Source organism: Capra hircus, chromosome 18 (assembly GCF_001704415.2).
Source record: "Capra hircus breed San Clemente chromosome 18, ASM170441v1, whole genome shotgun sequence".
NCBI lineage: Eukaryota > Metazoa > Chordata > Mammalia > Artiodactyla > Bovidae > Capra > Capra hircus.
This window is the reverse complement of record NC_030825.1, coordinates 194,844-218,585: the sequence shown is the minus strand read 5'-3', so window position 1 is coordinate 218,585 and position 23,742 is coordinate 194,844. Positions and strand designations below refer to the sequence as shown.

Genomic DNA, 23,742 nt, shown 5'->3' with positions numbered 1-23,742 from the left:
CCAGATCCTGTCCCTCTTCCACAACACACAGTGGGTACAGCTTTAGGGCCTTGCTTCAGTCATGTAAGCTACCCCATCCTGTAAACCTCTGATATCTCTGATTGCTGACTTGGCTGTTTCTTAGATCTTGAAGCTGGGCTAGCACAGGCATTCTAGTGCTATCTTACAGTACTAGTTTCAAAGAGTATAACTGAAAAAATAATTGAAATGGCAAGAGGGTCTGAGCTTAGATTTTAAAACTACAGATGTGGTTAGATTCTTGATGTGTAAACTAGTTATGGTGGTTGATTTTATTTGCCAGTTTGAAACAGGACACAGAAGTTAAACATTATTTCTGGGCATCTTCAAAGGTGCTTCCAAGTGAAACTAGCATTTGAATCAATGAACTCAGTAAATTGTTCTCCCCAGTGTGGGTGGGTGTCACTCAATCCACTGAGGGCCTGATTAGGAAAAAAAAAAGCAAAAGAATTCACCTTTTTTTCCCCCTCACCTTACTATTCAAGCGGAACATCTACTCTCATCTTCTCCTGCCCTTAGACAGGTATTTATAGCATCGGCTCCCCTGTTCTCAGGCCTCAGACTCAGACTGAACTGTCTCCCCAGCTTTCCAGGGTCTCCAGCATGCAGATGGCGGTTCATGAGACTTCTCAGGCCTCATTATTGTGTGGGACAATTCCTCATAATAAATCTCCCTTTATCCTTTTGGTCCTAATTCTCTGAAAAATGTGTTTCTGATTTCTGCATCGCTGAACTCTGTGGGACAAACATGTGTTACAATAGTTAATAAATAAGCAAGCGTAGGAATAGTGCTCCCTCTTGTGGCCAAATTTCTTGAAAAATTTCCAGCAAGGGAACGCGCCCTCTTGCAGACCCCAGGTGTGTTGTGGACCCAGACCTCAGAGAAGCCCCACTTCCCATTATAGGTGCTAGATGTATACAGGAATGTGATTTTAAAAGCTGGGATTTGGGTTTGGGATAATGGACACAAATAAATCAGGACACACCTTGAAGAAAAAATGTAATTCAGTGTTGGAGTCTGATAATATTATATTTTCACTTTTTAATGTCTACCATGCGTGAAGAATATGTCTAGAAACATCAAAAAGAACATATCTTCTAAAGGCAAAAACAGTCTTGGGGTTTGTGGATTCTTCTCTTTATTATAAAATACAGTAAGTAGCTGTCAATGAGGAGTGATTTTTGTCCCCCAGGAAAGTGATGATATCTGGAGACTGGAACCTACTGGGTAGAGGATAAGGATGCTACTAGACATCCCACATAATACAGGACAGCCCTCACCTGCAAACTATCTGGTTCAATATATCAGTAGAACTGAGGTTTTAAAAAGAACTGAAATAAGAATATTCTTGTGAACTCAGTCTCATATCTGACTACATACTTTCAGAGTATGCATTTTGTCTTATAATCTAATATATTTACAATGTTTAGCCACTGTTCTTCAAAACAGAAAGTATATTTGGATGTGTTGGTTGCTAAGTACGGTGAGATCAAAATTCAGATATTCTTTTCTCGGCAAAATGCTTGGAGAGTGAAGTTTTTAAATTAACTCCAGGTGGACCTGAAATATTTTCATTAGAAAAACATGCCTGCTAGCAGCAGATGCATTGAGAGCTGGAGAAAAGAGAGAGAAAAGATTGGCTGCAACATGGTTAGCTACCCCTCTGGCAACCAAGGAAAAACAATTTGTTTAGGACCAGGAGCCCCAGTCTGGGATCTCTGAATCCTTAGGTGCTTTGAAAATAAGAAGAGTCTGAAAGCTATTTTCAACATTTTAAAAATGCTCTAATAACAGTTGAACGTGTATAAGAAAATGCCAGACTAACATGAAAACAGTATGTAGATGCTTATCATACATACAAGTTCATCTCATCTGACATAATATTGTAGGAATTTCAAGATCCTTGGGGACAAAATAATACAAGGAGTCCTTTGCGGTTAACAAAACGTTAGAAACTACTGCCTAAGGAAAGCTAGCATTTGAGGTAAGTGTGAAGAAGTAAAATCCTAACACAGTATTGCACTGATTTTTTTCCCTCTAGTTTACTATTTGCAGTGCTTAAGCACAGTGCTTGGATGTCGTTTAGTTGCTCCATCATGTCCGACTCTTTGCAACCCCGTGGACGGTAGCCCACCAGGCTCCTCTGTCCATGGGATTCTCCAGGCAAGAATACTAGAGTGGGTTACCATTTCTTTCTCCAGGGGATCTTCTCAACCTAGGGATCGAACCTGCATCTCTTGCATTGGATTCTTTACCATTGAGCCCAGGGAAGCCCAGTATAGTGCTTGGTATATAATGATAAATTCAAATATTCTGGCTTAAGCCGGGACTTTAAAAAGAAGTAGAGCCACCTCAACTTCAAAGTGGTGGTGATGGTGTTTCCAAGGGAAACAACAGAGGGATGATGGAACTGACTCCTAAACCCATCACAGAGAACTCTGCTCTCACATCGACCCTGAGGATCTGCATTTGTTTTTAGTCAAGGACCTATGGGTTGTTCCCTTGTGGAGCTTTAGTGAAATTTAGAGCTCTAGTAAATTCTAGGCCCTCACCATCACTGCTCCACCACCATAGTCAAAAACAGTGTGCTTTCAGGGAAACTCCACTGTTTTATTTGGGGTCACAACTGTTTGGGGCAGTACATGCTAAGAACAGGCACAGAATCCACCCACAGTCTCCTTTACTGACTCTTCCTCTGTCCCTCCGGTGTTGGTTGATGTGCCTTGGAGACTGGGATCTGGACACTTTTCTCCTCTCTTTATTATACCCACCACCCCCAGGCATCTCCTGCCCTCCCACAGCCTCACTTACTACCTATGTGCCAAAGCCCTTTCATTTATCCATCTAGCAAATATCTTCTTCTTAACTCCAAACCAACAATCTATTAATAACTCTTTATTCGGTTGGATATTTACTTGGCAGTCTCAACCAGTCCAACGTAGAATTCCCGATCTTTCCTCTAAACTATCTCTTCCTCAAGGTTGCCGTCACTCAGTACTGCTGCTGCTGCTGCTGCCAAGTTGCTTCAGTCGTGTCCGACTCTGTGCGACCCCATGGCAGCCCACCAGGCTCCTCCGTCCCTGGGATTCTCCAGGCAAGAACACTGGAGTGGGTTGCCATTTCCTTCTCCAGTGCGTGAAAGTGAAAAGTGAAAGTGAAGCCACTCAGTCATGTCCGACTCTTAGTGACCCCATGGACTGCAGCCTACCAGGACGCTCCGCCCATGGGATTTTCCAGGCAAGAGTACTGGAGTGGGGTGCCATTGCCTTCTCCTGTCACTCAGTACACAGCACTGTAATTCACTATTTTACTTCTCCCAGAATCAGGGATAATGGTTTAATTAAACATGTAGTTTATGCTGAATAAATATCTGTGAGATAAATGACTGCATAAATAAGTAAATAAAAGAAGTACAACAGAGTCAGAGGTGCTGGGGATCACAGGTGCTTCCACGGAGGTGCCAAGATAGGGTATCTGCAGCAGAGCCGGCCACCAGATGCCTTGTCAGATGCAGATTCCCAGGGAATAGTTTGAGCAGCTGTCGTAGAGCTCTTCCACCTCCCATCCAGATGGAGGCTACAGAAGGATGGAAAGACTGAAGACTTAGGCACAGGTATCATATGGAAGATTTTGGAAAAATCTGTGCTTGGGAAATCCCACCCCCACCATGACCATCAGGAGAGAGGGGTAGGGAGGGTGTTGTCCTCTCACTCCAAATCTAGTGAGAGGAACCTCTTTAGAGCACTCCAGCAGCCTGAAGAGATCCTAGACTCACACGCGGGCAAGGGAGACCAACTCTGCCGACAAGTAACTGCATTCCCTCTAAAAGTGGTGGGATCCTGCATGCAGGCCTGACAACAGGAAGATCAGTCTGGGCTTGTTTTTAACAGGATCCTGCCCCACAAGAGTAGCATGGCCGGAAGAGGGGAACCTGCTTGAGGCAAGAAGGGGCAGAAACTGAAAGTGATCGGGAGGGTCACTGCCCACATCAAAGGAATGCCAATCAGACGTGTCTGGGTGGTGGTGGGGAGGAGGGAGGGGAGGGTGGGGGAGAGAGAGGGAGGTGGTCCTCTGGAGATCGCTTGAATATGCCCACAAGGAAATCAGCTTAAAATCTGCCCTGCCTAGAGATAGCATGGAGCCATCATTCAATAAACACTTTTGGTTCATTCTTACTTGGCTTCACTGCCCAGCAGAGTCAGAAACAGCAGCCGTGGAGTAAGAAAGGCAGTGGGAAAGGAGTAGGGGGAGCTTCCCAGAATCTCTGCCTATACCTCAATTTCCTATTTGTCCCCAGGCCTGACAAGGAGTGTAGAATCAAGTCTTTCCTTTGAATGAAGAGTGAAGCAGTGATTAGTATACTGGCTCTGACAGTGTAAATTACTGGTTTATATACAGAGTGGATGTTTTATTTTTATTGAGGTAGAGTTGATTTACAATACATTAGTTTCAGGTGCACACCATAGTGATGCATAATTTTTATAGATCATACTCCATTTATGGATATCATAAAATATTTGTTATATTCCCAGTACTGTATCCTGGTAGCTCATTTATTTTATATGTAGGTGTTTGAACCCCTTAATCCCCTCTGCTTGACCTGCCCCTTCCAGCTCCCCTCTCCCCATTAGTAACAACTACTTTGTTCTTTGTATCTATGAGTCTGCTTCTGTCTTATTATATTCATTTATTTTTTTAGATTCCACATGTAAGTGGAAACACACAATATTTGTCTTTCTCTGTCTGACCTATTTCACTAAACACGATAGGGAGTGGATGTTTTAAATTGCTGAACTGAGATTAGAATGAACATAAGGACTGGGAGACCAGAGAAGTCATGGAACCTGCTCAAGTTTTCAAGAGGCAGGAGAAAGACCAGACCCACTCAGCAGAATTAAAGAGACAAAAATAAAGTGGCTTCTGTGATTACATCCCATGAGGGCAATGTGCTCCAAGTACAAGCCACAGTGGTTTCAGTGATCAGTTACATAAACTGGGTTGGGCAGAGAAGGGGAAAATGCCAGGATGGCTCTGCTGGGAGAATATAATCGTTGTGGGTGTAGAGTCTCCAGGAGGCTATGGTGTGCATAACTGGAATAACATTTCTGAGGTGAAACAGCTCTGGGTAAGAACCCAGTGTGAGCCTGGGGTTAGATCACTGACCTGCTTTGAAGTTCAAGAGGTAAGGAAAGGGGCTTCCCTGGTGGCTCAGTGGTTAAGAATTCACCTTCCAGTGCAGGAGACTTGGGTTCAATCCCTAGTCTGGGAAAATTTCACATGCCAGGGAGCAACTAAGCTCATGCATTATAACTACTGAGCCAACGTGCCCCAATCACCGAAGCCCATGCACCCAGAGCCTGTGCTCTGCAACAAGAGGAGCCACCACAAGAAGCCCTCACACCAAAATGAAGAGCAGCCCCCACTCTCTGCAACTGGCAAAAGTTAGCAGCAAAGAAGATCCAGTGCAGTCAAAAGAAATAAATCTTAAAAAAAAAAAAAAAGGTAGGAAAAGAGAAAAGGGATCTTAAAATCAAATTGTTATATAGATGCAGAAATCTTCTGGGATCCTTTCTTAGCTTAGGATGAAAAGAAAGATGATGCTCACTTCCTCTGTATGTGTACCCAGTCGTAACTATAGCCCACCAGGCTCCTCTGTCCATGGGATTTTCCAGGCAAGAATACTGGAGTGGGTTGCCATTTCTTTCTCCAGGGGATCTTCCTGACTCAGGGATGGAACCCGTGTCTCCTGTGTCATCTGCATTGGCAGGCAGATTCTTTACCACTGAGCCACCTGGGAGGCCTACCATCCCACAACTGCTCTTATCAAGATGACCAGTGAGCTCCACAGCATCATATCCTATACAGGCAATTCTCATTTCTCACCTAGCAGTAGCATTTGATGTAACTGAGCACTTCATTTTTTAAACTCTTTCTTCATTTGATTTCGTGGATCCCACCCTCTCTAATTTTATTCCTCCTTCCTGGCCATGCCCTCTCATATTCTTCTGCTGGATTCATCTTCTCTTCTTAATCAGTTAATGTTAGAAGACCTAGAACTGAATCACAGGAACTTTTCTCTTTGAGAGAAAACTTTTCTCCTAAGAGGAGACATGTGGCTTTAAATATTTCTCTATAGTCCCAAATGTGTATATCTAGCTTCAAAATCTCCCCCAAACTCTAACCGCTTACTTGCTGTCTATGCTCAGATATCTATCCGGCAGAGCTCTCAGATTTAACATGTCCAGAAACAAATGCCAAGCCACAGTCTGCCCTACATCTAAATTTGCCCCTCACCAAAATTCCCTTTCCCAGTAAATGGCATCATGATGGCCCATTTGTTTGAGCCAAAAAAATTTGAAGTTGACTTCTGTGCCTCTTTATTTACATCCCATCTACAAATCTTATCAACTCAGCCTTCAGTTAATTGTACCAAACCCAACCAATCTCCCTTCCTCCATCACCCCCACCTTAACCCAAACCATCACCATCTCTCTGCTTCCACCCATACCTTTGTATAATCCCACACAGCCAAAACAATCCATTTAAATGTAAATCAGATTTACATCTTTATTCAAAGTACCCCCTCCCATAGCTCCCACCCTTCTCAGATTAAATTCCAAGTCCTTGACAGGAATTATAAGGCCATGTGTCTGGCCATATATCAGAGTTTTTCTAAGGCTTTGTAAGGTGAAAGTGAAGTCGCTCAGACTCTTTGCGACCCTGTGGACTGTAAAGGTCACCTTGGACAGACCCATCTCATCATGCTAATGACTTAAGTTTTAAGAGTTATCACATACCGTTTCCTTATGTCTCTTATGCATGCACTGTTTTTGAAAGATGTATTTCATCATTGTCGCCCTTAGTTAAATGAAAAATCTACCAGCCATGTACTATATACCCAGGGTTTTTTTCCAGAGATTCTAAACCCCACTCCACCCCACCCCATGGCCAGGCAAGCAGTGCTTGAAGTCCTTTGCCCTCAATGCTCAAGTCGAACATCCCGTTAGGCGAAGCCTCTGTCTACTGGCCTCCTTAAGTCTCAGTACCCTACAGGGAGAAAAAAAAAAAAAAAAGATTTTCTCTTATGTTTCTTTAGCTCTGTGTTCATACACAGTGATTGAATGGAAATCTGTGAAACTTGTGTCTACTGTGCATTTCTACTTGGAAGAGCAAGTCTATTAACTCACACTTTAAAAATATGCATATATGTTGTAATCAATTCTAAGCCTCACTCTTGTCATATTTTCAAGGCTGAAATTGAGGTCACTCTTAAATGACACAATTAGCAAACTTTCGGCGACTTTTCCTTCTTGGTGGTATATAAAATAATGGCACCTTGAAATTGATATTAGCTTACATTTGATTAAATACAGAATATAAATTCTCCGTGTTTATGTTCCTCCGTCTTCACTAGCAAAAGTTTAATATATCATTCCATATGAAAGTTTACTTTTGCTGCATTAAGTTTAATTATAACTTGAGTTGGGAATGGGTAATAACTTCTCACTTCCAAATTGTAGATTGCATCTGTACGAAAATGCTCCAGAAACTGTAAAACATTATATATATATATATATATATATATCTCCAGAGTATTTTTTCACATTTAATGATTACTAGTTAATAGAAGCAATCAACACTGTACGCGCCGACCAGACCACTGCAAAGGCCCAAGGGTCGAACCTAGGTTAGGCAGTTCAACTCACCCAGGTACACGCCCCCGACCCACCCCGGGGCCGGTCCATACACTCTTTACAAGTACACACACGGGTGCAGAAGGCAAAGCTCTGATTGGCCGAGCGTCACGGGACGCGCACGCAGAGGCCCCTTCGGAGCATGCGCGGGAAATAAGACGCAGGTGCGGCACGCAGGCGCGGCGCACCGGCGCATGCTCCGTATGCCTCCGTCGCAGCTTGGGCGCCGGCGCGGGGTCGCTAAGTGCCGGCCGCCCCGCCACTGTCCGGCATGAAGGGCTGGGGTCTCGCAGCTCCCTCCTCCTCGCTCCAGCGCCATGGAATGCCTGCGGAGCCTGGCCCAGCTCCTGCCCCGCGCGGTGGGGCTGCCCCGGCGCACCCTGTGCGCTCTGGCCTTGGGCCTGACCCCCGGCACTCGCCCCGTCGTCGCCTACGGCCGCGTCACCGAATTGCTCGGAAGGAGGCGGGCCGCTCCGCTGTGCTGGCCCCGCCGGCTCCCTGTGACAGGTACCGCTCTCCCCGCCCTGCAGCTTCGGGACGCCGGGCCTGCGGTGATCCCAGGGCCCGACCCGACCGCCCGAGCCCACGTGGCTGTGGCTGCCCGCCCCGCGGTCTGCTCTGTCCTCGGCCTCCAGGTCCGCCCTTGTGCGCCGAGGTCCTGCTCTCTTGCACAGGTCTGCGGGCGGAGCTGTGTCTCACCAGCTCTGAACTCGGCTGAGCATCGCCCCCTGGCCCCTGCTAGAGTCCTCCAGCCCCCTGTCCTCCCCACCGGTCCGGCTGCAAACAGGGCTGAGTGCGCTTGAGAGAAGGTTTTTAAGAGTTTCGCTCCGATCCATCATGATAGTGCCGAAACCAAAATTAGGCTTATCTACCTGGAATGTTTTTTATAAGTATTTCTCCTTTCTGTCTCGTTCTTTTGAACGGACACATTTAGACATTTGTCCAGTTGCTCAGGAAAGGGAGAGTGAGGCTGAAGATTTTAGAAACTGCTTCTGAGAAAGATCTGACTTTTCTTCAAGTACTGTGTAGCCAGATAGAAGGGGATGGAGGTAGAAGTCAGTTAATTGTTTTCCCCCCCTAAATGATAAACCAAGATGATACCTTGACATTTTCAGAAATGTGACCATGTGGGTACTAATACTGCTCAAAAACCCAAGACATGTATGGCTTCTCAAAAATGTTCTCAAACAAGTTTTCTCAATTGTACTCTCAAAATGTTCCCAAAGTAGCTCACTTTCTCCACCTGCTTTCTCATACTCATTAGGAGAGTCTTTACAAATTGGGTTACATTGCCCATCTAACCTTTTAGGACAAGCATTGAAATTGAGAGTCTCCCTCTGATACCTTAGGGTGAAGGATGTCAGATTCGTGATCTCTGAAGAAGATTTAGCTTTGGGACCAGAGACCAGACTTGACCACTCAGGGCTCTTGTGTGGCAGAGTTTAAGTGAAAAAGGGACAGAGAGCTTCTGACATAGACATCAGAAGGGGGAGGGGAGTGCCCTACGTGCTAGTCTTAGCAAGGGAGCTGTATACTGTTTTAATTAATTATTACAGTAAATCCAAAGAATGTCTCAAGGTTGTAAAGATCTTACCAGACTCACTCCCACAGTTTACATTTTAAGATAACAGGATTCAGTTCAGTTGCCCAGTCTGGGCTCTGGGACCCCATGGACTGCAGCTCGCCAGGCCTCCGTGTCCATCACTAACTACTGGAGCTTACTCAAACTCATGTCCATTGAGTCAGTGATGCCAACCATCTCATCCTCTGTCATCCCCTTCTCCTGCCTTCAGTCTTTCCCAGCATCAGGGTCTTTTCAAATGAATTGATTCCTCACCTCAAAGGTGGTCAAAGTATTGGAGTTTCAGCTTCAGTATTAGTCGTTCCAGTGAATATTCAGGACTGATTTCCTTTAGGATCGACTGGTTGGAATAACAGGATTAGAACTTAACAGTGGAAAGATCTTACCAGACCCACTCCCATAATATACCTTTTAAGATAACAGTATTAGTCAGAAGGTTTTCAGGAAGGAGAAACTGTCCTCAGGCAGGATATGTTGTTGTTATATAATCCTTAATACGGAGTTTAAACTGAGTTGTTTTGTTTTGTAATCATCAGTTCCAGGCTTAAAGAAAAGAATGTTTTATGGGACTAAGACTAAGAAATGTAGAGGAAACAAAGACCTTTGTCCTTTCCTCCTCCTTGAGAACTCCAGACCCCTATCTCCTCTTCAGGAGCCCCAGACCCCTCTCTCCTCCTTGGGGACCATGGACTTCTTATCAGTCTCCCTAGAAATTGACTCTCTTCCCTCCAGGTAACATTTTATCTAACTTGTGACTTATTAGCAAATGCTGATTTGTAGCACTGTAACTTTTATTCAGCTGACCCTCATAAGGTGGTTTGTACAGGGGGAACCAACAAACCTCAGTTCAGTTAAGTGGCTCAGACGTGTCCTACTCTTTGCGACCCCATGAATCGCAGCACACCAGGCCTCTCTGTCCATCACCAACTCCCGGAGTTCACTCAAACTCTTGTCCATCGAGTCAGTGGTGCCATCCAGCCATCTCATCCTCTGTCGTCCCCTTCTCCTCCTGCCCCGAATCCCTCCCAGCATCAGTCTTTTCCAGTGAGTCAACTCTTCACGTGAGGTGGCCAAAAGTACTGGAGTTTCAGCTTTAGCATCATTAGTTCCAAAGAACACCCAGGACTGATCTCCTTTAAAATGGACTAGTTGGATCTCCTGCAGTCCAAGGGACTCTCAAGAGTCTTCTCCAACACCATAGTTCAAAAGCATCAATTCTTCGGCACTCAGCTTTCTTCACAGTCCAACTCTCACATCCATACATGACTACTGGAAAAACCATAGCCTTGACTAGACGGACCTTTGTTGGCAAAATAATGTCTCTGCTTTTTAATATGCTGTGTAGGTTGGTCATAACTTTCCTTCCAAGGAGTAAGCGTCTTTTAATTTCATGGCTGCAGTCACCATCTGCAGTGATTTTGGAGCCCTCCAAAAATAAAGTCTGACATGTTTCCACTGTTTCCCCATCCATTTCCCATGAAGTGATGGGACCAGATGCCATGATCTTAGTTTTCTGAGTGTTGAGCTTTAAGCCAACTTTTTCACTCTCCACTTTTACTTTCATCAAGAGGCTTTTTAGTTCCTCTTCACTTTCTGCCGTAAGGGTGGTGTCATCTGTATATCTGAGGTTATTGATATTTCTCCTGGCAATCTTGATTCCAGCTTGTGCTTCTTCCAGCCCAGCGTTTCTCATGATGTACTCTGCATAGAAGTTAAATACAGCAGCTTCCACTAACTATCCATTTTACACATGGTGTATATATGTCGATGCTACTCTCTCAATTTATCCCACCCTCTCCTTACCCATCATTTTCACAAGAACAAACTATGTCTTTGAATGTATAGGAAAGAATAAGATCAGAAATGAGAATATAGCTTCCTATTATATGGATAGGAATTTTGTCCATGCTTCTTGTGTTTAGTAGTGTGAACAGTGTCCTTTCTCAGGCATTAAATTTACTTGGTTATACTTGAGAGCTTTTCTTCAACTTAGTCTAATCACATTTTCAAGTAAAAGTTTGCCTTTATTCCAGTTCACCGGGGTCTTTATTTCAGTGCAGTGAATTATTTCACAAGTATTCACTCTAAAGTATATCAGTGGATGTAGAAAACGGACTTGTGAAAATGCTGGGTAAGGAAAGGCTGGGATGAATTGAGAGAGGAGCATCGGCGTGTACACACCATGTGTAAAATGGATAGTTAGTGGGGAGCTGCTGTATAGACAGGGAGCTCAGCTCGGTGTCCTGTGATGACTGAAAGGGCTGGGACGGGGGCAGGGAGGCTCAAGAGGGAAGGGATGGATATGTACACATAGCTGATTCACCTACAGCAGAAACCAAGACAACATTGTGAAGCAGTTATACTCCCATTTTTAAAAATAATTTGAAAATTAAAGTATCAGTGGGAAAGAAATTAAATATAGAGTTAAAATCTGTAGGCTTCATAGTTTATAGGTTAATCAAATAGTCCTGATATTTGGAATGCTGAGAGGTCAGGTAGTTCTTGGAATGTATGTTTTCTAAACTATGTCTTCCAATGTAACTTTCATTAAGAACTTTTCTACATGTATGAAAAGGAATAGGCATTTTACTTTAATCTCAGAACATCGTTACACATTTGATGTCCAACTACAAGATATAATAATTAGAAAGGAAAAGGGGTGGTTGGAATCCATAAATTCTTCTAATGCCTCACCTAAACTATTACTTTTAAAAACCATGTTTTGCCAAACCTAACATAATCCCCTGTAAATGTTAAAAGTGTTTCTTATTTTCCCCTCCGGGAAAAAAATTCAAAACATAGTGAAATAGTTTGAAACATAGTGAAACTCTACAGACTATGAGAGCTGTATCTTAGCTATATGTGAAAACCAATCATACGCTCACAAGGAATTCTCTAATTCATTCTTCAGGTGAAATTTACCGGAATAGAACTTCAGATGTGTCTCAAGCCACTTTAGCCAGTGTATCTCCAGTGTTTACTGTGGTGAGTATATGTGGTCCATTTGAAGACTTACAGAGAGTACATACTTATTAAGTTAACTGGGCTGGACAGATCAGCCATGATACTACTTACTTGGTTTTATAATGTGTAAGTCATTGTCTTTTGTTTAGCCAGTGACTTGAGTGCCAGCTAGATTTGCTGCATAGCACTCTTGAGTCTTTGCTAATGTCTGCAGAGCTTGTCTTAGTACTAGAACAAGTGGCTCAAATCACATTTCAGAGCTTCCTGGTTGAAACTCAAGATTTCTTCAGAAATCTATTCAGAAGTCCTTGAAGGCTATTAGCCACAAAATGGCTTGAACCCGTGCTATGCAGCATAATATATGCAGAAGCATTTTGAAGGCAGCACAGGGTATTACTTAAAACTGCAAGCTTTGTTGGGTCTTGATCTCTGCAGCGTTCTCTAAAATGGTTCAGAGAAAAAAGTAGAATAAAGCAACATAACTGGTGTGTATCACACACACATATTTAGAGGAAAATAAGGCCATTGGGGCACATATTAACAAAGGGAGAGAGACTCTAGGTCACGGTTACATGGAAACTGGTTTTAATATTCTTGTAACATTTCTGTAGGCTTTTAATTTTTTTAAATCTTAATTTTTAGAGAAAGAGCCAGAGTTTGTAAATTCAGATCTCAACTCTGACTCTTAGATGGACTTGGAGAAATTATGATAATATCTTTGTGCCTTGGTTTTCTCATCTGTAAACTAGATTGGGAAAGATTGAGGGCAGGAGAAGAAGGGGACAACAGAGGATGAGATGGTTGGATGGCATCTTCGACTCGATGGACATGGGTTTGGGTGGACTCCGGGAGTTGGTGAGGGACAGGGAGGCCTGGCATACTGCAGTTCATGGGGGTCACAAAGAGTCGAACGTGACTGAGCGACTAAACTGAAACTAGGAGTAATAGTACCTACCTTGTAGAATTATGAGATTTAAATTAATTTAAATATGTAAAACCCTTAAAAGTAATATCTCACACATGGTAAGCATTCAGTGTATATATTAGCCATTATATATCGTCATTATTATTTAGGCTTTTTAACATAGCTTTTCTTTATAAACTATACAGAACAAGACAACTCCCAGAACTGCACGGAGAGGTTGTCACTGTTACTCACTCTTCTGGGAGTTAGCCAGTTTAATTAAACAATACAAAGTCAGATGTTAAGTATTGAAAGAAGGTTCTTTGCCGGTGAAATCATTGTTTACCAAGAACACTTAAGAAAATCAGTTGATGCTATTTGAAATAATGTGAGTTCCTTTCAAGGTAAACATTTAAAAAAAATCAGTTTGTATGATCTCATTTTTTTTTAATTAAAAAATCCCATTAAAAATGATACAGATAAATACGGAGATGCAAAAATTTTCCATCATACATTGTTAAGTTGAAAGCAGAGGAGAGACTGCAAAGAAGTGTATATAGCGTGAATGTATTTGGTAAGAATAAGTCTGAAAGGGCATTTAGTAAAATGTTAGCATGGTTTTCTCTAAAATTTGTGACCGGATAGTTTATTTGCGAATTTTCTGCAGCAGATGTATGTATTTGAAATAAGCTTAAGGAGGAAACCTAATATATATTACACAAAACAAAACTTCCCTTGATGTAGGTTTCCCTTTAACTCTGATGTTTTATGGTGCTTATGTATTCCTATTGATGTTATCTTTGCTCACAAGAAGCAAGCTGAAATATACTATGTGGTTTTATGGTGGTATTAATAACATAGCATGCATATTTAGTACTTGTACCTCAAGTATATCTTAGAGTGTGTCTTCTGAAAATACATATTTAAGTAGTAATTAATGCAGCCCAGCACATAGTGATTCATTTAACATTATTTTGATGTCCTCAGACTTGACTTGTGGACAAGTATTACAGGAAAATGTTCCCTCTGTTTTATAGGAAGTAAGTACAGTTTCGGCATTGTGTCCTTTCTGCACTATCAAAAGAGGTCTTTTCTGTACATATTTATTGATTCTGCAGCGCCCATCAGAGAGACCTCATAGCATCCCACAGATACTAATACTTAGATTCCCAAGATAAGCCACGTTTGATCCCAGTCTGTTCAGAAGGCAAAAGGATAGGAAATCCACAAGGGCAGTATTTGGTGTCTTCTCTTCGAAAGAAGTCCTTTCAGCCATCCAGGGGCTCCTGTGGCCCCCTGTGTGAAGCTCAGGTATGAGGAGAGGATATTCTCAAAGGTGGGTGCGAGATCCACCTTGGCTTAGACCCCCTGAGACCCTCTTGTCAGTATCTCTTGTCACCATCCCAGAGGTGTATCCCAGGCTCCTGCAAGGAGCAGTCAGTTACGAGAGCCACTGTCTTCGGGAAGGCAGAACTGTGGCTCCCCGCCAGGTATCATGATCCACTCTCAGTCTCCCCAGTGCAGCCCGTCAAGCAGTGATTGGGCATTTTCACCATGAACGATACGGCCTAGTAACACAGCTGACACTCCTTCATCAGATCTTCTGAGGAACCAAGTTAGATAGTTAATCCAAGGTCAGATTTGTCCTGGCAAAGGAAAGGGAACTTTTTGTTTTAATCCTGAACTCATAACCGAATTTAACCTAAGAACAGCAGATATGGTTTATATCTTTATTATTTTAGAGTTATTTTCATAATACCATATGATATGATACCACAAATCATGTGCTGATTTGGGAAAAAATAATGCTGTTATTATCTGTCTCCAGACAAAATTTGACAAAGAAGGAAAGGTGACTTCTTTTGGTGAGTATCTGTAATTTTCTTTTAAATCAACCCACTGGAAGTAAAGAAACTATTATATTTTGAGTAAAATATTGTTTGCTTATATGGATGTGTTGAAGATGATCTTTCTTAAGCATTTGTCCATTAGCCCTAACTGCTGGCAGCATTTGACCTGTACTGCAGTTTTCGGGGGCTGGAGGGGAGGTGAGAAGCCACTCACTCTAACAGAATGTTCAAGTAAGAGTGTTGGCTGGTATGCAGCCGAGAGAGAAACACTTTTCCCTTGTGTTTCTCTTCCTTAGTCTCTCTTCCACTGCCCTGGTCCTCATGGTCATCTCCCCCTGTGCCATGTTGAGGGCAGAATCAAGTAATACCGCTGCCATTGCAGTGCAGTGGGTGACGGCGGACAGGAGGGACAGGGCCCTGGATGGCAGTCATTGACACTGCCAACGATGGCTCTTGTGGACGGTTTCTTTTTAAAATGAAATTCAGCATTACTTTACCATCTGACCTCAGGTGCAGGTTTCAAGGCTCCCTGTCCTTCCCACCCTCTAGTCCTGTTCCTGCTGTTGCTGAAATCCTAGTGGGGTATATTGGGTATTGTTTGGCTCCATATCACCTCAAAAGATTGTTCTACTTAGAGCTCTATCACAGGTGTGGCTTGATACTATAAGAATAGATGCTCCCATTACCAGCATGATTTCTTGAGTTTGTTCATCTATTTTGCTTTTTCTTAGGTGATAATTTAGTTTTCAGGTAGGAGAATCTAGTGATTTTATTTTCTCATTTTTATTAGTCTAAGAACAAAGACAATTGGACCATCTGTTCATAGATTTAAAATGCTGAACTTAATAATATAGTAAGGAAACAATAGAAAATGTAGTTCTGTACAGTTCATATTTAAAAATCCCTGCATCTAGAGCTAGGAATTGTTACTGTAAGTTCTAATGATGTATAACTATGGTTTTTATACTGGTCCCAAGGGGTTTCTCTAAGTGCAGAGAAATTTTATGAAGTATGGTTAACAGGAGAATAGAAAAATTAGTTTGACCAGATTTAGCCTGAATACGTTTTTGAGGTAGAAATGGGTGTTACAAAGACCCATTTTGATTACTTAGCCATTAAAAAGAATGAAATAATGGCATTTGCAGCAACATGGATATAGAGATTGTCATACTGAGTGAAGTAAGTCGGACAGAAAAGAATTATCGTGTGATATCCTTTATATGTGGACTCTAGAAAGAAATGATACAAATGAACTTAAAAAATAAAGACTCATACAGACTTAAAAAACAAACTTATGGTTGTAGGCGGAGTGGGGAGAGTCAGGGGAAAGGGATAATTAGGGAGTTTGAGATGGACATGTACACACTGCTATATTTAAAATGGATAACCAACAAGGACCCACCATATAGCATATGGAACTCTGCTCAATGTTATGTGGCAGCCTGGATGGGAGGGGAGTTTGGGAGAGAATGGATACATGTGTATCTGTATGGCTGAGTCCCTTTGCTGTTCACCTGAAATTGTCACAACATTGTTAATCGGCTATACCCCAATACAAAATTAAAAGTTAAAGTGCAGTGGCATAAATTGCAAAAAAAAGCAAAAAGACCCATTTTAGCTCTTGTTTCTGGTAGTAATAGATTATCTCAATGGTGTTGGGATGGGTACTCTGATATAAAAATCTAAATTTTTGGTTTATAAGTTTACCCACTCTTTTTATTGAATACATTTCTTTTTTAGAAAGGAAGAAAACTGACTTATATCAAGAATTAGGTCTTCAAGCCAGAGATTTGAGGTTTCAGCATTTAATGAGCATCACAACCAGAAACAATAGGATTATCATGCGAATGGAGGTAAAGGATTGTATTTCATTTCCATGTCTCCCCTGCAGTCTTAAAGTTCCTTCCTTACTATCTTGATCAGTAGTTTAAAAGTAATTTTGTAATAAAAAAATAGATGTGTGAAACTATTATGTGATATAGCATGGTGTTAGGAGCAGAACTCATTCTACGTGAATTGTGTACCTGTGCTCAGCAGGTGAAGCACTGCTCTGTTAATCGTGGAAAAGGTCTGACTGCGGTCTCCTTTCTCACTGTTTGAATTTAGTCTCTAGTTTCTGAAATAAGAGAAAGATTCTTGGTTTATAACAGACTTTTTCAGTCATATACAGTATATATGTAATTGCGTTGCAACTTTAGCTACTAAGAATATATTCTAGTTTTCGAAATAGCCTAGAAGTAACCTTTATATTTTATCATCTTTTTTAAAATATTTGTTTATTTGACTGCTGGATGTTAGTTGCTGCATGTGGGACCTAGTTCCTTGACCTGGGATTGAGCAGGGGGCCCCCTGCATTGGGAGCGCAGAATCTTAGCCACTGGACCACCAGGAAAGTCCCTAAAGTTTATAACTAGCATTTTTCAAAATTTTTTAAAAAGTGCCTCTTTAATAGAGAAGTATGTGATAAAGCTAACTATTTTATAACATGTTAGGAATAGAGCTCATTTTACATGGATTATAGAAGAACGTTAATTATAGCGTCTGATTGGTATGTGTGTAGGTATTCACTGTATAATTTTTCAACTTTTTTGAATAAAAATGTTCGTATTAGAGTTGACCTTTGAGCCTCATGGGGGTGGGGGCACTGAACCTCCAAGCAGTAAAAAATACATGTGTACGTTAGAGTTCCTCCATACCTGCTGTCCTCAGATTCAGCCACCGCAGGTCGTGTGTTTGTGTGGTATTTACTACCGAAAAACATCTGCATGTAAAATGACCCAAACAGAATATGTTAGCCTTTCTCTTCAGAGTAAATTTTTAACTTCATAGTGTTCTAAATTAGAGCACTAAGGCCACATTTTATCTTTATGATTTCAGATTAGCTTAGTATGTTTTGATGATGTTTTAAAAAGGAAATTTCCCCACTTCAACCAAACCAGTCATGATTAAACTAATCTTTTCTAAAAATCTGCTGAATGCTTGACTTTAAGACCTTGTCTTGTTTCCTTTGTTCTCTATATTTCTCTTGATTACCCTGGAAATCCTAGTAAATACATAATTTCCTTAATTCTAGTTCTGTTGAGAGTGAGTTAGAGGTATTAAGACTTGCATTTATTTTAGGCTTCCTTTCTTTTAAAAAAAAAAGTCTTGGTTTTTTGTTTTTGTTGATTTGTTTTTGAAAAACCAAATGAACAGTGATTTGATTTAGGCTTAGTCCAGAATTAATAAGAGTATTGGGACTTCCTTGGTGATCCAGTGGCTAAGATTCCTTGCTCCCAATGCAGGGCCTGGGTTTGATCCCTGGTCAGGGAATTAGGTCCCACATGCTGCAGCTAAGACTCGGTGCAGCCAAATAAATAGCTTTTAAAAATTAATAGAGTATTAAATTCTAAATATTTTCTGAATGTTACTTTTTCCCTACAACTCTAAAGCTTACATATATGCCTGTGTACATATGTCTATCTACAGATATGTGCGTGCGTGTGTGTATGTGTGTGTGTATATATATATATATATATATTTTTTTTTTTTTTTTTTACCAGTACTTGAAAGCTGTGATAACTCCAGAGTGTCTTCTGATACTAGATTATCGTAATTTAAATCTGGAGCAGTGGCTTTTCCGGGAACTCCCTTCACAGTTGGCTGGAGAGGGTCAACTTGTCACGTACCCTTTACCTTTTGAGTTTAGAGCTATAGAAGCACTCTTGCAGTATCGGGTAAGCCTGTGTTTATCCAGCTTCTTGAATGTCTTCTGATTTTACAGTGCTGTGGAGGAGGAAGACCCTTTGGTTTTTTCTGGTTTTGGCTGTGCTGGGTCTTTGTTGCCGTGTGGGCTTTCCCCTAGTTGTAGCAAGCGGGGCCTTCTCTCTAGCTGTGGTGCACTGGCTTCTAATAGCGTGGCTTCTCTTGTTGCTCAGGGCTTCCCTGGTGGCTCAGATGGTAAAGAATCTGCCTGCAATGCAGGAGACCGGGGTTCGATGCCTGGGTTGGGAAGATTCCCCTGGAGAAGGAAATGGCTATCCACTCCAGTATTCTTTCCTAGGAAATCTTATGGATAGAGGAGTCTGGTGGGCTACAGTCCATGGGATCGCAGAGTCGGACATGACTTAGCCACTAAACAACAACTGTTGTTTCTGAGCACAGGCTCCAGAGTGCTAGGGCTTCAGCATCAGTAATTGTGACTCCTGGGCTCTAAGGACAGGCTCAGTAGCTGTGGTGCACAGGCTGAGTTGCCTCACAGCGTGTAGGATCTTCCCAGATCTGGGATCGAACCCATGTTTCCTGCACTGGCAGATGGATTCTTTACGACTGAGCCACCAGGGAAGCCCTGGTATTGTTCTAATGGCACTTGCCGTAACCACACCCTCCCCCCAAATAGAAACATCTCAGGGTCTTATATGTGGAAAGTGCTTAATTCTTAAACTTTATGACTCAAATAGATCTAAAGTCTCTAGGTATAGTATACAGAGTCTCTTTAACAGTCATGTTATGACATTCAGTGAAACACATCTGAGGTTGTCTATCCTGACATCCTGTTCAGGGATGCTAATTCAAAATACTTTATCTTAAATATGATATAAATGAACATACCAAAAGGTTTTAGCTGTATGCCATTCTATTCTCTAACTAAATTGTATGTTGGGTAACTGCTTACACATGATAAAGTGAAGTGAAGTCACTCAGTCGTGTCCGACTCTTTGTGACCCCATGGACTGTAGCCCACCAGGCTCCTCCATGCATGGAACTTTCTAGGCAGGAATACTGGAGTGGGTTGCCATTTCCTTCTCCAGGGGATCTTCCCGACCCAGGGATCGAACCTGGGTCTCCCACATTGCGGGCAGACGCTTTACCGTCTGAGCAACCAGGGAAGCCCTACACATGATAAATATAATACAAATATTTCATCAGATCATTCTGATACTTACCAACCATTCTTTGATTTGTTGGTACAATCCTTTGTCTGAGGTAGCTAAATGATGCCTCTGTTTGAGACCTAGTTTGACCTAGGAATTGTGTACACTTCTCACAGCGCTTGTATTAAATTGATAATCACTGAGGGTCTGGGGATCCTGTCAAGCTGTGAACAAGGATGGTCAGTGCTTTCTGGGCTGTGACAAATCTTCCGTCATCTATTCTTCCCCCATCAGTCAGGATAGTACTGTTCAGGACCTGGCTACAAGCAAGAGTCAGTGCCATCCTAACCAGATTGGAGAAGAGGAGGGAAGAGGGGAGAGTAAAGCGGGCACGAGGTGGGTGGGGGGTTGGTGGGACCTGGCACCCTTCTCTTTGTCTGCCTTGCTCTGTTGAGGTAGTAGGAGATGGCTCCATTCCTTCCTGGGGTTAGTAAGGCAGCAGTACCAGCTAGTACCAGCCAATGAGATGGTGGCTAGTTGAAGCCCACTCACTGAGCAGGGAAATAATAGAAGGAAAGAAATGAAGGTACATGAACAGTGGTCAGTGCTGAAGCAACACAGACTGAGTCAGCTCTCAGGAGCTCATGCTGGGGTGGAGAGTGTATTGCAGTTTACACTATTAATTTCACTACTTAATTCAGCTACGGTTATGCTGCATACTAACAGTTATTGGAAGTATTTTAACAGATAGTATAGCTATATCATGGAGAAGGGCAACCCACTCCACTATTCTTGTCTGGAAAATCCCATGGACAGAGGGCTATGGTCCGTAGGGTTGCCGAGAGTCTGACACAACTGAAGCGACTTAGCATGCATACACATACCTGTATCAATGCATACCTGCTGATTAATCTTGCTGTGCCTATATTAACATGAATAATAAATATACATTTGACTTTTCAACTTTACTTTTTAAAGTTTAAGATATGTTTTGTTTTTTTAAAGAGCATTTTTATTTTTTGCAAAACAACTTTGTTCATAGGAATTCTGAACTACATCCTATTCTGTTACAAAGAACATGGGTATTGTTTACCAGACGTGAAGTTTGTTTTAACCAGGGAATGGCAGCTTTTCTTTTAATCAGTCTTCCATTCCTTTCATACTAAGTGTCTGTAGTGGGAGGACTCTTACAGGAATTAATTTCCTGTCACCCAAATGGGCGCCTGGCAACAACATTATGCATGAGTATCTTTTAACCTAGGAGATTAGTTTTTTAATCATCTGGGATAGGCATTCCAATGGTAACTATGTTCTGAAATGTTACCAACCTTCCTAGCTATTTTCGATTTCTGTATTTAATCAGAGGATTCACTGACCCTGAGTATTCTAAAAAGATTGTTTTAATTCTTATGAAAGGTCATGTTGTTATCTAGATCAACACCCTTCAGGGGAAACTTAGCATTTTACAACCACTGATCCTTGAGACATTGGACGCTTTGGTGGATCCCAAACATTCTTCCATAGACAGAAGCAAACTGCACATCTTGCTACAAAATGGCAAAAGGTAAATATGGTTGATTTACCAAGTTGGGAATTAGACACAAATGTCTTAAACTTCTCTTTTAGTAGTCTTAGAGTGAAACATTTAAGGTAAATTCAGATCCAAAATTAGTGTAGTTATTAACTATCTTAAAAATACCAACTAGTCTTGCAAATGGTAATGACATTATTTACTTTGAAACTTACTCTCAATGCCTTCATTGCCATATCTGGTTTTCATTATTCTTAAAATCTTTCATAACTTTAAAGTAGGAAAGTAGCCTAGGGTTACTTTAAACAGCTTTTTATAAAGAATTAGGGTTAGGGTTAGTAACCTAGGTGGGAAGTTGAGCTAAAGGGGGCACACAAACAAATGTTTATTGAAAAGCTGTTTTCAATGAAATGCTCTATCAGTCTCTTTTATATGTGTGATCTCATCTCAACCTGTCATCAGTCCTGTTGACATGGTCCTCATTTTGAAGATAAGAAAATTGAGGTCTAAGTAACTTGTCTAAACTTTAATAGCTACTAAATGACAGATCTGTATTCAAATCGTTTTTTTTTTCCCTCCAAAGTTCATGAAGTTTTTGTTTATTGATCATAATGCATTCCAGAATTTAATATATTAATTTGTATTACAGATTGAATGATCAGTCCCTCAGGATTTGTACCCCCTAAAGTACTTTCAAGAGTTAACAGTTAAAATTCCTGAGTCACTTTTTTGTCGAAAAAATTTAGGATGTTCTTATCAAATAAAAGTAAATGGTCTCTTCTTGTATTATCACTGCCATAATTAAGAATAAAAGTAAATTTCTGGCCCCAAAAGTTTACATCACAGTGATTGTATGTTTCAGAGATAAATAACATATGCTGAAAATTATATCATCATTTAATTTTATCACTTAATATATTAACAGTCTTGTATTGGGAATTGATTCTCAAACTGCCTAGTAAATACCAAAAACTTTTTACAAGTTGGTGTTTATCATGAGTGTATAAGGGAGTCTGCTTGATAAGACATTAGAAAGGCACTACTCCTGTAGGAAAATTTTTTACAGGTTTATGTTACTGATCATTTCTATACAATTATTCTTACAGCCTGTCAGAGTTAGAAACAGATATTAAAATCTTCAAAGAGTCCATTTTAGAGATCTTGGATGAAGAAGAGCTGCTGGAAGAGCTCTGTCTGACAAAGTGGAGTGACCCACGAGTCTTGTAAGTGAACAGTGATGCTTTGTTAGTTTTTGCCTTAGAATCAGTTGTCTTCTTCAGATAACTTTTTATAAAGAAGAACATTTTTCTGGAATAGAGGGTGCACTTTTCATCCCCCGTTTCATTATTTCCTTTTCCGTATTGCATCTAACTGAATTTGATGAGGACTTGTTAAGTGCTTGCTCTGTATACAACAGCTATAAAGGTAAACACACCATTGCCTTTATCTTCAAATGCCTGACCAACAGAGTGACATACACGGCTAACTTTGCTGGAGAGGTCAGCAGGAGAGGTGGGGCAAAGGGTGGATGGAGTGCGGGGAGGCGAAGGAGACACTGGCATAGATTCTGTAAGTCTGGTTAACATAAAAACACTCATCTTATAGACCTTTCATCTCTTAGGAACTTAAAAATCATGTATGCTTCTTCTGTATACACAAGTTTAAATGCTGCCTTTTCAAATGTTTTTATTCTTTGTAACTATCATTATCAGAGATTAATACAGACACCTTTGTAATGTTCATAGTTTCTGTAGTGTGTACAGATTTTTTAATTGAGAAATTAGTTATCTATATCTTAATAAGGAAACAAAATAAAAAGGGCTTTGTATTCTAACAGATAGATATAGTAGCAGAAACTCGAACACTTGAACTCTTGTTTGCTTTCCTTCTTAAGCCAGTCTGTCTCTAATATGCTTTATAAGTGTTTTCCAGAGTGCTTCATTCCTGCTTATCCTCTTTGGTAGGACTGGGGGTATAACTAAAGAGGGGGAAAAAACTAGTAACTTTTTTTTTGTTTAATGGAAGTATAATTGGTTTACAATTTTGTCCTAATTTGTGTTATACAACAGAGCAACTCAGTTACACACCTATGTGTATTCCTTTTTTAGATTCTTTTCCGTTGTGGTTTATCCCAGGAGAGAGGTTATAGTTCCCTGTTCTGTACAGTAGGACCTGGTTGTTAGCTATTCCATATGTAATCGTTTGCATCCACTACAGGCCCCCAGTCCATCCCTCTCTGTCGCCTCCTCCCCCTTGGTAATCACAAGTCTGTTCTTTATGTCTGTTTTGTAGATAGGTTCATTTACGCCACATTTTAGATTCCACGTATAAATGATATCATGTAT

General features: G+C 41.3%; 1 protein-coding gene across 2 annotated transcripts in view; it reads left to right on the top strand.

Annotated features, from left to right (window-relative positions):
- The window catches only part of MRS2 (MRS2, magnesium transporter), a 35,686-nt gene continuing 19,818 nt past the window's right edge, over positions 7,875-23,742 (top strand). For both annotated transcript variants that reach the window (XM_018061660.1, XM_018061659.1), the window contains exons 1-7: positions 7,875-8,220; positions 12,207-12,280; positions 14,992-15,028; positions 16,754-16,866; positions 18,556-18,729; positions 21,300-21,430; positions 22,504-22,620. In XM_018061660.1, coding sequence (XP_017917149.1) covers positions 8,031-8,220; positions 12,207-12,280; positions 14,992-15,028; positions 16,754-16,866; positions 18,556-18,729; positions 21,300-21,430; positions 22,504-22,620 — 836 coding nt within the window. In that variant the 5' untranslated portion in view covers positions 7,875-8,030. The remainder of the gene's footprint in view (positions 8,221-12,206; positions 12,281-14,991; positions 15,029-16,753; positions 16,867-18,555; positions 18,730-21,299; positions 21,431-22,503; positions 22,621-23,742) is intronic.